The sequence below is a fragment of the Ursus maritimus genome, unplaced genomic scaffold (assembly GCF_017311325.1).
Source record: "Ursus maritimus isolate PB19 unplaced genomic scaffold, ASM1731132v1 scaffold_14, whole genome shotgun sequence".
Taxonomy (NCBI): Eukaryota; Metazoa; Chordata; class Mammalia; order Carnivora; family Ursidae; genus Ursus; species Ursus maritimus.
Window position 1 is genome coordinate 1,052,224 of NW_024423786.1, and position 12,179 is coordinate 1,064,402.

Sequence of the window (12,179 nt, forward strand, 5' to 3'; positions counted from 1 at the left end):
AAAAGAGTCTGGCCCAGGTCTGCAAGGGTAGGCAGGCTTCACATGACACCTGTGCTATCCTGTCACCCTCACCTGAAAAGTCTGGCTGTTGGCCTGTCTTGGGCTGTCCTCTGGGGTGTCATTCTTGAGACTGCTTCCTGCAAAAAATCAGTCTATCGCTCTGAGCCTCAAAGTGCTCCACCAGGAGTGTGGTGGCAGCTTGGGTGAGCAGGTGTGTTTTTATTGGTCTCTTCTGGAAACAAGTGGAAAGTGCTAGGTTCTGGGCCTCTGAGGCATAAAGAAGGGGAGTAACTTACCCAGAGTCACACTATGGTGGCCCCAGGGCTTCAGCCCAGCTTTGTCTTACAGCAAGGCCAGGCTGTCCTCTACACCAGTCTGGTCTGTATGTGCACACTTACTAGGTAACCTCAGAAGGGATGGAGGTGCATGCCTTTGGTATCACGCTGCAGCTCTGGGCAGGGAGCCACCTTGCCAGGGAAGGTGGTGGTCATGGCAGGCAGCAGAGCACGCACCCAGCTGGAAACCAGACACATGGGCTGTGGTCTTGGCACAGCTACTTGCTGTGTGGCTTTGAGCAAGTTGCCTCACCTCTGGGCAGCAGAGCCCACCTACCTATAAAATAGGGGTTGGACCAGATCAAGTCTCAGCATGCTTTTTCTTTAAACACAGCAAGTATTTTAGTCTCTGTATAAACTACTCACCTCTGCTATTGTAGCATAAAAGCAGCCATTGACAATGATTAAACAAATCATGAGTGTGGCTGTGTTGCAATAAAACTTTATTTACAAAATCAGGTGGCAGGCCAGGCTTTGCTCATGAGTGGTGGATTGCCAACCCCCAAACCAGAGGATCCACATGTCCCTCCAGCCATTGCTACTGTAGGATTCTGCAGCCAAGGTTGGCCCACGGTGGGTGGGAGCTAGACCCGAGCTGTGGATCAATCACTGATCTGCTTTGATGCTGGTCAAGAAATTAAGATCTGCCAATTTTTAGCACGGTTGCTCCCATGAGAGAGCCAGAGGGAAATTTCAATCTTTGGTAACCAGTTCTGTTTTTCTCTTTGTAGAATGCCGAGATGTATAAACTGTCTTCCCAGCAATTCCATGAGGCAGCTTCAAAAATGGAGGGCACGATAAAGTAAGAATTTGCTTATTATTTTTTGTAAACTTAGCCTATATTTGTAAGAATCACCACACATGGCTTGAAACCTGCCACCACCTGCCTAATTTCAGATTTCTCTAATAATATAGACAACCATCTGCTCCTTGGTCTCTCACCTGGATATGAGGCAGCCATTGGACATCTGTAATTGGCCAAATGAGCACTCAGCTCTTCCCTGGCTCCCTGGCAGTGGGAGTGGCTGTGGCAGACTGGCAGACTTGTTTCAGGCCTGATGTGCTGTGGGCTGGGCCACAGAGTGGCCATTAGGCTCCTGAGGGAGTCAAGGAATGGGTGCTGCTGCCTCCCCCCCCCCCCATTTGTGGAGGTAGTTTTCAGAGCAGCCTGTTCCCTGAGGGCAGCTCTGTGTGCCTGGCCCTGAGCCATATACCTCTTGCATGCTGACATGCTCAGGGCAGGTCCCATTTTACTCCCAGAAGGATTGGTGCTTAGGGACACTGATGGCTGGCTGAGGTTGCATAGCACTGAGTGCCAGTGTCCAGTCCCCTGTCTGTCCTGCGAGGGAGGCCTCAGAGCCAGAACATTAAGGAATGGCAGGTACGTGCAGTGTGTCTATTATAATTGCACCCTGCTTCAGGGTGAGGTCACAAGATGGTCTGCAGAGGGTGCTGTGGAAGGGAGAGCTGGGGGGCGCCTGGGGGGCGCCTTGGGGGCACAGTCATTAAGCGTCTGCTTCAGCTCAGGGCGTGATCCCTGCATTCTGGGATTGAGCCCCACATCAGGCTTCTCCACTAGGAGCCTGCTTCTTCCTCTCCCACTCCCCCTGCTTGTGTTCCCTCTCTCGCTGGCTGTCTCTCTCTCTGTCAAATAAATAAATAAAATCTTAAAAAAAATAAAAAATAAAAGAAGGGAGAGCTGGGCCTTGCGCTCCGGGTCCTTTGTGTGAAGGTGGTCTTTGTGGACCAGGCCAACTCCCTCTTCCTCCCTCAAGGGTCTCTCGCTCCCAGGCGTAAATCAGGGTGATTCCATATGCAAACTGGTCACAGTGCAGAATGGCTAGGGGTTGGACATGGCATGACGAAAAGAAATCATCAGAGGGAGGTTTGGGTGACTAGGAGGTGACAAAGTGCTTATAAAGCTGCTGATGCAAACGGTGCAAGGAGCCAGGAAGGGCAGTGGGAACAGATGGACTCGGTACAAATCCAGGGTGCAGCATGGGGCATCTGAAGCTAGGAGGCCATACTGCTGGAATGGACTACAGAGCAGCTTTGCGGAAGAGCAGGTTATCTTGGGATTTCAAGTCCTGGAGCAGTAACAGGAAACTCAGCAAGCAGGTAGAGACGGAAAGGTCTTATGTCTGCCTGTTGGGATCCCACAGGGGGTTCTGGGTGTGAGCAAATGCTGTGAGCTGCGTAGCCCTCAAGGAATAGAATGTTCCAGCTGCTCTCACAGACAAGGGCCCAGCTAGTTCATCCAGGGCTGCGAAATGCTCAGAACAATGCTCAGTGAGAAGGAGAGGTTGAGAAGCAGTCACACCCCAGACGCTGTGGGATGATAGCCACCCCAATAATGTGATCCCTAAAAATGGACAAAACCACAGTGCGGCCCCTTGCCAGAGCCCATTCCCTGGAACTATCTGTGGGGCAGTGATGCTGGATCTGTAGCTCCTCTCCCTCTTTACCTGGATCATGGAATAGCCTGCCAAGGGGAAGAGGCTCTGGGGAAAAGCCAGGCAGCTTTACTGTCAGTGACCATGCCATTTGCCACCTGCCATGTGGCCCACCATCCTGAGAGTGGAGACTCCTGCCTCCTGGTCCCTAGGGTTAGTGCATTTGACTTTGCTGTCACATCCTTTCTCATCCTCATGTCTTCTGAAGGCAAAGGGGAGATGGCATGTGAGTGTCTTCTTAATCTGAGTGAAGTGAAAGGTTTTTTCAAAGGTTTACAACATCGCTTGATAATTACTACTATATGCTAAGCATATGACTAAATGGAGGTGCTCTGCAAGGCACTTCCATTGTGTCCTCTCATTTCCTATTGTTGGCATTTCACAGCTGAAGAACTGAAGCTGGAGAGGTGGGGTGCCCTCACCTGGCCCATGACCACACTTCACAGCTGAAGAACCGAAGCTGGAGAGGTGGGGTGCCCTCACCTGGCCCATGACCACACTCCAGGCTGGGGTCGAGCTTCACTTACATGCTTCAGAGCCACGGCTCTTCGCCATGTTTCTTTGCATCTTTGCTGTCCCTCGAGGGCCCCTCTGAATGTGAGATGGGCATTGGGATGGCGCTGAGCCTGCCTGGGCTCTAGAGTCAGGCAGACCTGGAATCCAACCTGGCCCTGCCTCTTACTGGTCAGTCCTGTGATGTTGGGCAGGTCACTTCACCTCTCTGATTCCCTCATGTGCAAAACAGAGCTGATACCCCTCTAATGCTTTGAGTGAGATAACACAGAGAAAGTAGACCTCACGTGTCAGCAGTTGGTGGTGGTGTTGTGACCGTTATTAATAATGGCAGTCATTTGAATCTCTCTCGCAGCACCCAGCTTGGCATAGTGTGGCACAGATTCAATAAATAGAGTTTACTAAAAAAAGAAAAAAAAAATTGCCTTTGCCCAAACAGAGTAAACAGGAAGCAGTGCAGAATTAGAAATTATTTTACTTAAACATTGGGGATGGAGGGAGGAATCCTTGATTGGGAGATTTCTTGGATTAGCAAATGATTGTAAATTGCATCGTAAATGCCACAGAAATAAATGCCAACTGCTGACAGCAGTAATAGTTCTCTTCCAAGACAGTGAGCATCTTTTAACAACTTTGAGTAAACTGGATGGTTACTTAGGTGGCTAACTAGATGTCCGTGTATTCATTTGTTCATTTAACATACATGTATAGAGTGTCTACTCTTTGCCAGGCACCATGCTAGGTGCTGGTGATAGAATGATAAACAAGACAGCTCCAGTTCCTGTCAGCAAGGAGCTTGTCATTTGGAGAATGACAAACAATATTTTTAAATTAATTGCATAAAAAGCAATTGCTCAAACAATGATTGATTATGGTAATGAGCCATGAAAGAAAGTGTTTGAATTAAAAGGCACGTGTCTGAGGACCCTCATGCAGACTTAGATGTTTGGGAAGGCTTTTCTGAGGAAGTGACATTTAAACGAATTCCTACAGGATGAGGCGGCTTTGGCCAGAGCAAGGAAGGGGAAAGACCACTTCAAACAGAAGTTTCCACGTGTGCAAAGGCCCAGGGGCAGGAAGTGATTTAGCATATTAGAGGAGTTGAAAGGCTAGTGTGACTGGAGAGGAATGAATGAGAAGACAGAGACAAGGATGAAGGATGAGAGACCAGGACTAAGATGTCAGCAGAAGCCAGAACACACAGAACTTTATAACCATGTTAGAGATTTCACTTGTATCCCAAAATTAGTGAAGTACAATTTCAGCTAGCTTGCTTTCTTTTTCTTTCTCCCTTTCTCTCTCTCTCTCTCCCTTTCTTTTTCCTTTCTTTCTTCCTTTCCCTTTCTTTCCTCCCTCTCCTCTCCTCTCCTCTCCTCCCCTCTCCTCTCCTCTCCTCTCCTCTCCTCTCCTCTCCTTTCCTTTCCTTTCCTTTCCTAATATATGCTCTTAAGGTATAGACTTCTCTATAAACAAAGCCTTAGCTACACACTTATGTTTTGATATATTGTGTTTTCATTATAATTCAGTTCAAAATTTTTCTAATTTTTATTCTGATTTTTTTCTTCAACTCATGGGTCATTTCAAAATATATTGCTTAATTTCCAAACATTTGGTAATTTTCTAGTTACTTTTTTATTTAAAAATGTTTTTAAAACTTTTACTTATTTAGTAATCTCTACCCCCAACTGGGGCTCAAACTCATGACCCCAAGATCAAGGGTCGTACACTCTACTGATTGAGTCAGCCCAGCACCCCTCCAGTTACTTTTTGAATAATTGATTTTCAGTTTAATTCTGTGGTTGAAGGACATACTCTAAATCCTCCAAAATTTTGGGACCTTTATAGCCATGTATATAATCAGTTTTGCTAAGCCTTCTGTGTATATTTGAAAAGAATGTTTGTTCTGCCAATTGCGTAGCATTCTGTGTTTGTCAGTTAGGTTCAGATTTTCCGTATCATTAGTTTCTTTCTGAGATCACTTTCCTTTTAACTGAAGAGTTTCCGTAGTATTTCTTTTAGTGTAACTTTGCTGATTATAAATTCTCTATTTTTAATTGTCTGGAAATCTGTTTCATCTTTAGTTTTGAAGAATATAGCAATCCTCCCTTCGAGCTCCTTGAAGGTATCTTTACATTCTGATTTGATATCTGTTTTTCCCTGGAGAACTCAGCTCTTGATATTATTATTACTCCTTTTTGGTAATTACCTTTTTCCCTCTGTCTGATGTTTAGCTTTTCTTTGTTTTTGGTTTTTTACCAATTTGACTGTCATGTGGCTAGGAGTCCATTTTCTTTCTTTTTTCCTGCTTGGGGTTCATGTGTTGGGGTTTGATGTCCTTTTGTTTTAGAAATTTCTCAGCTGTTATCTCTTCAAATAAAACTCTGCCCTATTTTGTCTTTCCTCCTTTCTGGCATTTCAGTTACATGTATTACTGTGTCTCATTTGCCTCTGTGCCTTTTTTTCTGTTTTTCATCACTTTTTTTTAATCTTCATGCTGTCACCTGCAATTTCTCTATTGACCATTCACTTCACTAATCCTTTTAATGTGTCAAGTCTCTCTTAAACCTATTTATTGAATTCTGAATTTCAATTATTACATTTTTGTCAATTCTAGAAGTTCAGTTAGTTAGTTTGTTTGTTTCTTTGATTCCCAGTCTCTGGTGAGATTCTGATTTTGCCTTCTGTTTTCTGAAACCTATTAGTTATAGTTATTTTGATATCATCTGAGGGTCTGTTTCTGTTGCCTTTTTTTCCCTCTTGGTCTAGTCTCTTTGTGTGCCTGGTAATTCTTGATTGAATGCCAGGCATTGTACAGAGATTGTACAGAGGCTCTGGAATGTATCTTCTCCCCCAGAGTGCTCCACCCTATCCCCTGGTGGCCACCTGAGGGACTGAGCTGACTGGAAGCTTGCTGCAGGTTTGATAAAGCTCAGGCTACTTCTGATTTACCCTTATTTCTAGGGCTTGGCTTTCCAAGGCTCCAGGGCCCCTCCTTTCTTGGTGAGCTCCGAACCCCTATGTTTGCTTCCTCAGTTCTGTGAGACTTCTGTAAATTCCACTCTGCCTTTCAGTGGCTTTTTCTTGGCTCCTTAGTCTCTTGCCTTAAATAGCTCAAGAATGTGACAAATGCCTTAACAGAAGAAAACCAATGAGTGTTGGCTCATTGTATTTTAGTCCCCTTCTCTCCAGAATCCTGGTCCCTCAAGGCCTAGCTGTCTTGGCAGCCTTGAGCTCCAAAGGACTATTGTCTCTCCATACTCCTATGAGATTGCCAGAAGCCCTGAGGCTTCTCTATCCTTTAGCTGATGCTGTTTGCCCAACTCTCAGCCTCCCTTCCTGCATCGAGAATTGCCAAAAAACTCAGTGTGGACAAGTGGCTCCGAAGTGAGTACTTAACCTCTCTACAGTTCCCTTCCCTTCATAATCTTGGCTCTCAATTCCTATTTTGTCTGGTCCTTTTTAAATTTCAGATTTTAAAATTTCTTTCTCAGAGGAGAGTATAATTCTTCCCCAAGCTACTCCACTATAGCTGGGAGCAGAAGTCTCAACTTAGCTTTTGAGGAATGATTAGTTTGCCAAGCAGAAAATGGCCGTGCCAGGTAAAGGAAAGAGAGTAAGAACTAAAGCAAAGTCAATCAAATACTCGTTAGCAACATCAGACACCAATGGCACGGATGGCCCTCCCAACTTTTCTTGGGCTTGCTAAGCTTTCCTGAGGCCTGCTAAGCCTGCCATATGTGCCAGGCCTCAGAAGATGCCTGTCAGAGGCTCAACGAAGAACTCAAGGCTAAAGAAGAATGTCGTTGGTGAGGCCAGTATTCACAGTGTGGAGACTCTTGTTTTGGAAGAATTCTGTCGTTGGGGTAGAAGTGGATATCCAAAGTATGTATGCGTGCACAGACACACGTGCACACACGTGCACGCCCCTCTACCTCACAACAGCACGGCAGGCGAGATTGTTCAGGTTTTCTGAAGGAAGAGATTAAGACCCCAGGGAACATCCTGCATTTATTGTGTCACATCTATTTTTTATGACAACCTTCAGTCCTCTTCCCGTGGGATTCATTCAGAGCCTTTCGCGACTTCTCCCTGTCAGGAAACTTGTACAGTCCTCCCTGGCCCCACAAAGAGCCACCCCTCAAAGAGGTTAGAACAATTGAGTTGAAGGAAGAAGGTTATTAACTGTTTCCTGAAACTGAGTCATTGTGCTGCAGGGACTTTGATCTGGAGAGGTCTGATTAATGTGGACACAGTGACTTGGAACTTGTGGGGGCTGAGCTGCTATGGTAGCTCTCACCCTCACCTAGAAGCCAGGGCTTATTAAATAACCTGTGGGGGAGGGGCTGGGCTCACCTGAGAGTATAGTCTCAGGTGCTCTGTTTATTGAGCTACAGACAGATTGATTACCTATTAAAACAATGGTGATTTATTTGAACCCCAAATAAAATAGCATTCTGTCTTAATTGATCCAGATAATGTTCAAATTAGTCTCATTTCAAAAGCTGTGTCTCACTCTCACTTCCCTATCTTACATAATTTTGTAAAAGGAGCATTTTCTACTCAGAAATTTACCAAAATATGTGGCTTAAACTGGTGTACGTGGTTCTGTGAGAGGTTACAAATCAAAACCCATTTAATAATTCATTTAACGAATCAAAATTCAGTTAATACATTTCTTTAAAAACCCGCATGCAGTTGTTCTGCTAGGCACTTACGTGGCTCCCGGGGTTTCCTCTTCACAGGAAGCTCTGGTGGCAGATGCCATTACTGTCCCACCTTGCAGATCTGGAAACCAAGTCCCCTAACCTCTCAGGCTTAGTTCACTAGGCAATAAAGCAGGGAAAATGACGGTGCCTGTGTGTCAATGAAATGTGATAATCCACAGAAGTACTTAGGGACACACAGCCGGCTGGTGGCAGAGTGGGATTTGAACCCAGGCCCATATGAATCTAGCTCTTTTCTACTCTACCAGGATACTAACCTCTCAGGAATTTGCAGGACAAGGGGATTAGCTGCTTGCTGATTAGCTGACTTAGACATCCCCCCACCTCATGTTGGTGCTGTAAATTCCAGCATGGGTGCCTGCATGCATGCGTCCCCTACCCAGGGTTTTTTGCAGTGAGGGCAGAGTTCTGCCTCTTCTGTAGAAAAAGAGAGATGATGTAGAGAGAGAATTCAACAAGAAAGGTAGTGTTTGTGTGGCATGTGGGGATGGAAAGTCCAAACAAAAGATCTAGGGTGGACTGGTTCTGGAAGTGAGTGTGGACCACCTTTGAAGAGCCTCAGTGGTGTCACTGGGGAGAGGAAGTGGTTGGCTTCTTGCCTGCACCCCATCGTGTGCCCCCAGCAGACATCACCAGAGGATCCCAGCAATCTCCCCCTGAACCTGGATGGGTTGTCATCAGGGTTGGCATTCAAGGTGAAACCTATTTGCCAGCCCTGGATCAGGTGACTTCTGAAGACCGAGTTTTCCAGGCTGAGACTCTGCTTAGTTCCTGATTTCAGAATACAGAATATATCTAGTTACCATTATAGATCCTATTTTCTGTCTAGAATGTCCCCTCTTTTTTCCTTGCAGAGTATGCTCGCTTTTCACAATCCAACTTAAGCATCTTTTCTGTTGACTGTTTGTCTTCCCCAGAGGTCAGTCCAATATCTTATTTCCCTCTGCATCTGCACTATCCAGTCCAGGACTTAGCTGTGATAGATGCTCACTGAGCATGTGTTGGGTGGGCGGATGAGCTGAGGCCCGTTGTGTAGACTTAAGAGGTGGGGTCCACAAACAAATTGTTCACTGTCTAAGCACCTTCTACGTGGACGCTTCTGCAGTGCACAGCAGGGCCCCAGGTCCAGCGGTGGGGGGTGGGGTGGGGGGGAGTGTAAGGTGGCTTAGGGCAGGACTCTGAGGTCAAACAAATGAGTGCATTCCCAGCCATGCTGCCTGATGTGTGGCCTGCATCAGATGACAGAACACATGTCCCTTGCTTCTGAAGGTTGTTCTAAGGGCATCATGAGGCAATTTGTTAAGCATAGAGTAAGCACTCAGTAAACAGTAGGTATTACTTATATAGAAGCTCGCATTTTAATGAGAGAGAGATTGAAGTGCAGTAGCCAAAGAGGGTGCAGTCCTTGGTACATAGAGCGACTCAACAACTGTCTAGACCTGGAGCCACAAAGGAAGGGGACACACCAGGACCCCCAGCTCTCCTTTTGGAGACACGCCCTGCAGAGACCCTCATGTGTGTGCACAAGCGGCCACAGGCAAGGGGGCATGGAGCCCCGTTTCCAGACTGGCAGATTTGGAGGCAGCCGCACTGCCCGTGAATAGGGCAGTGAGTGAGCGAGATCTGACTCTGGAATAGCAAACAGAGGGTAAAACATGAGCTGGAGCTTTGTGTGCTAGCGCAGGAAGATGCTGGGGAGATGTTGTTGGGTGAACAAATCAGGTTGTAGTTTGTGCATGCACACTTAACACACACACAGTCTCTCTGTTCTGTAGGTATGGGCAGTTTATGTGGATGTAGACAAGAAAGTCTGGAAAGATACACTCCAAACAGAAAACTATGGTTACCCCTGGGCAGTTCAAGGGCATTCAGTATTATATAAAAAGAGTCAGAAGGGACTGTAACTTATCTGCTATGTTTTAAATTTTGTAAAAAAAAAAAAATAGAGAGAGAGAGATACTTATGTGCAGCTTGTGTAATTAAAAATTAATAAGAATATAGAGACATTGCAAGAGAAGAATCAATGATGATTTGGGCCAAGGGAGAGGGAGGTTCCCAGTACAGTTGGGAACCAGATCCCAAGCTGATAGCTGGCAGGGACCACACACAAAGATGAGAGCTGACCCTGGAACTGTGTTCCTGGTTGCGCGTTTGTGCACATGCACACGCATGTACATGTGTGCGTGTACGTGTGTGACTGTGTGGGAGGGCATGTATGTGTGAATGTGAGTGTACATGTGTGTGAGTGCACGTCCATGTGTGTGCACATGTGTGGCTATATGTGTCTGTGTGTGTGCGTGCACATGTGTGTCAGTATGTTGTCTTCTGATCAAGGCTTGGCCTCTAACTCGCCTGTTGCCCTTTCTTTGAACTTCTCCATCAAAGACGGAGACTGTTGGACTAGATCTGTGGTTTTGAATGTCCTTTAGCTGTGGCTCCTGTTCAGAAGAAATCTGATGTGACGTGTGAACACGTGAGGCGCCGATGAGCTGCCACTCTGGATGAAGCCAGAATGGACATCGAGACTCTGGCATCAGAAGCCCAGCTCCTGGAAAGCTAGGGGTCCGGGGGAAAGTGGAATTCTTCCCTTCCAGGCTGCCCCATCACTGCCTTCGTGAGGGCCCAGCCCACTGCCCTGGAGTCCTGCAGGTGCTGCTGGCTGGGTTTGGGCTGATGTGCCATCTCACGCGTTAGCAGGGAGATAACAGAAGATGAACCCTGAAGCAGGCAGCGTGGCTTTTGCAGGCAGGTGTAGCCAAAGGTTCTATCTGGAACAAAGTTGAAATGTTACTGAGCAAAGGAAACCTAGAGATTAGCCAGTGGTTTTGTGTCACATAAGCCATCAAGCACTGGGCAGCGGCACTTCCTGCTGTGCTGCTCAGGCTTGCAGCAGAGAGGCTGGGGAGGCCTCTGGGGCGGGGGGGGGGGAGGGCTGAGAAGCTGAAAGACAGAGAGGGAGAAGCCTAGCCAGAGGATGTACCTATATTCGTCTTAGGAGACTCTGATTGGTACAGGCCTGGAGCCTTGAACTGCAGCTTGAAAATTTAAGTTAGATCTAGGGAAGGACTTCCCGACTTGCAATGAGTGCTCTTAACATAACGGAGGGAAGGAAGCTGTACAGCCTTTATCTTCCTCTGGAGATGTTTAAGGAAAAGCCAAGTATTGCTCTATACCCGGAATGTGGTATATGCCAGCCCTCTTCCCCATCTGATCACAAACAACAGAAGGGCCACTTCCTCTGCGTCAGTGTTCTGTTGGCCTCCCCTGGCTGGCAGGCAGCCGGCCACGGGGTTTCTCCCTGGAGAGTTTCCTAGTGGTTTGCGCTTGACCCCTGCTTAGGGCAGGGATACTGTCCCCACTTCTAGTGACTCAGTCTGGAGCTCCTGCTCTGGTTCTGTGGAACGTCGTCCACAGCAGGGAGTCGGGGAGGGCCTAGTTGTATTTGCCCATAACTTCCTGGTTGTAAAACTTTGATAATCACTTCTCTTTAAAGAGAGGGTTAGGTGATGGTGATCTGGAGCCTCCACTGGGGCTGGTACAAGACACAGCGTGTACATGGTAGACAAGACGTGCTCTTCGCCTCCGCGAGAACACAGATGCCACCGGCCTGCAGCCTGCCACCTCTGCAGACAGCACCCAGCCACTCCACACGTGTCTCCCAACGTGTCCCCCTGCCCATCCCAGATCAGTTAGCTGTGTCTCTGAGGTGCCTCATAGAACCTAGGAACACTTCCTGGGGTGCAACTTAGAGCATTGTTTGACACTTTTGTGTCGGAAGCACCATATTCTCCTAGATTACAAACTTCTTGTGGGTAGGAACCTTGTTTCACTCATCTCTGTATCCGCGGGTCCAGTACTTCTGCCTTCACTCTGTATTTAGTGAGTGGAACCCCACTGTAACATATGGTAACTGCTACAGCAGTGTATGAAAAAGCCAGTCTGGGAGCAGAAGAGATGGAGCAGTTAATCCTGCCTGAGCACAGTGGGGCTTCAGAGATGGATTCATGTTTGTGCTGGGTCTAGGCAGGCTCTGCTGTCAATGGTCAGTGTAAGCAGTCTGAGAGTGGCTCCTTTCTCTCTGGGCTGTTAGAAGAAGGTAGGGCACTGGAGTTGGGGGAGAAGCAGATACTGAGGGGGTACGGATGAAGCTCAGA

The 12,179-nt window shown here is 47.1% G+C and overlaps 1 protein-coding gene across 2 annotated transcripts in view; it reads left to right on the forward strand.

Annotated features, from left to right (window-relative positions):
* CHCHD6 (coiled-coil-helix-coiled-coil-helix domain containing 6) overlaps positions 1–12,179 on the forward strand; it is a 242,514-nt gene that overhangs the window by 198,593 nt on the left and 31,742 nt on the right. Inside the window, exon 7 of one of the 2 annotated variants that reach the window (XM_040628358.1) lies at positions 3,174–3,748. The exons of the other annotated variant lie outside the window; for it this stretch is intronic. Coding sequence (XP_040484292.1) covers positions 3,174–3,177 — 4 coding nt within the window. The 3' untranslated portion in view covers positions 3,178–3,748. Of the gene's footprint in view, positions 1–3,173; positions 3,749–12,179 lie in introns of those variants that run through there. 2 annotated transcript variants of the gene reach the window in all.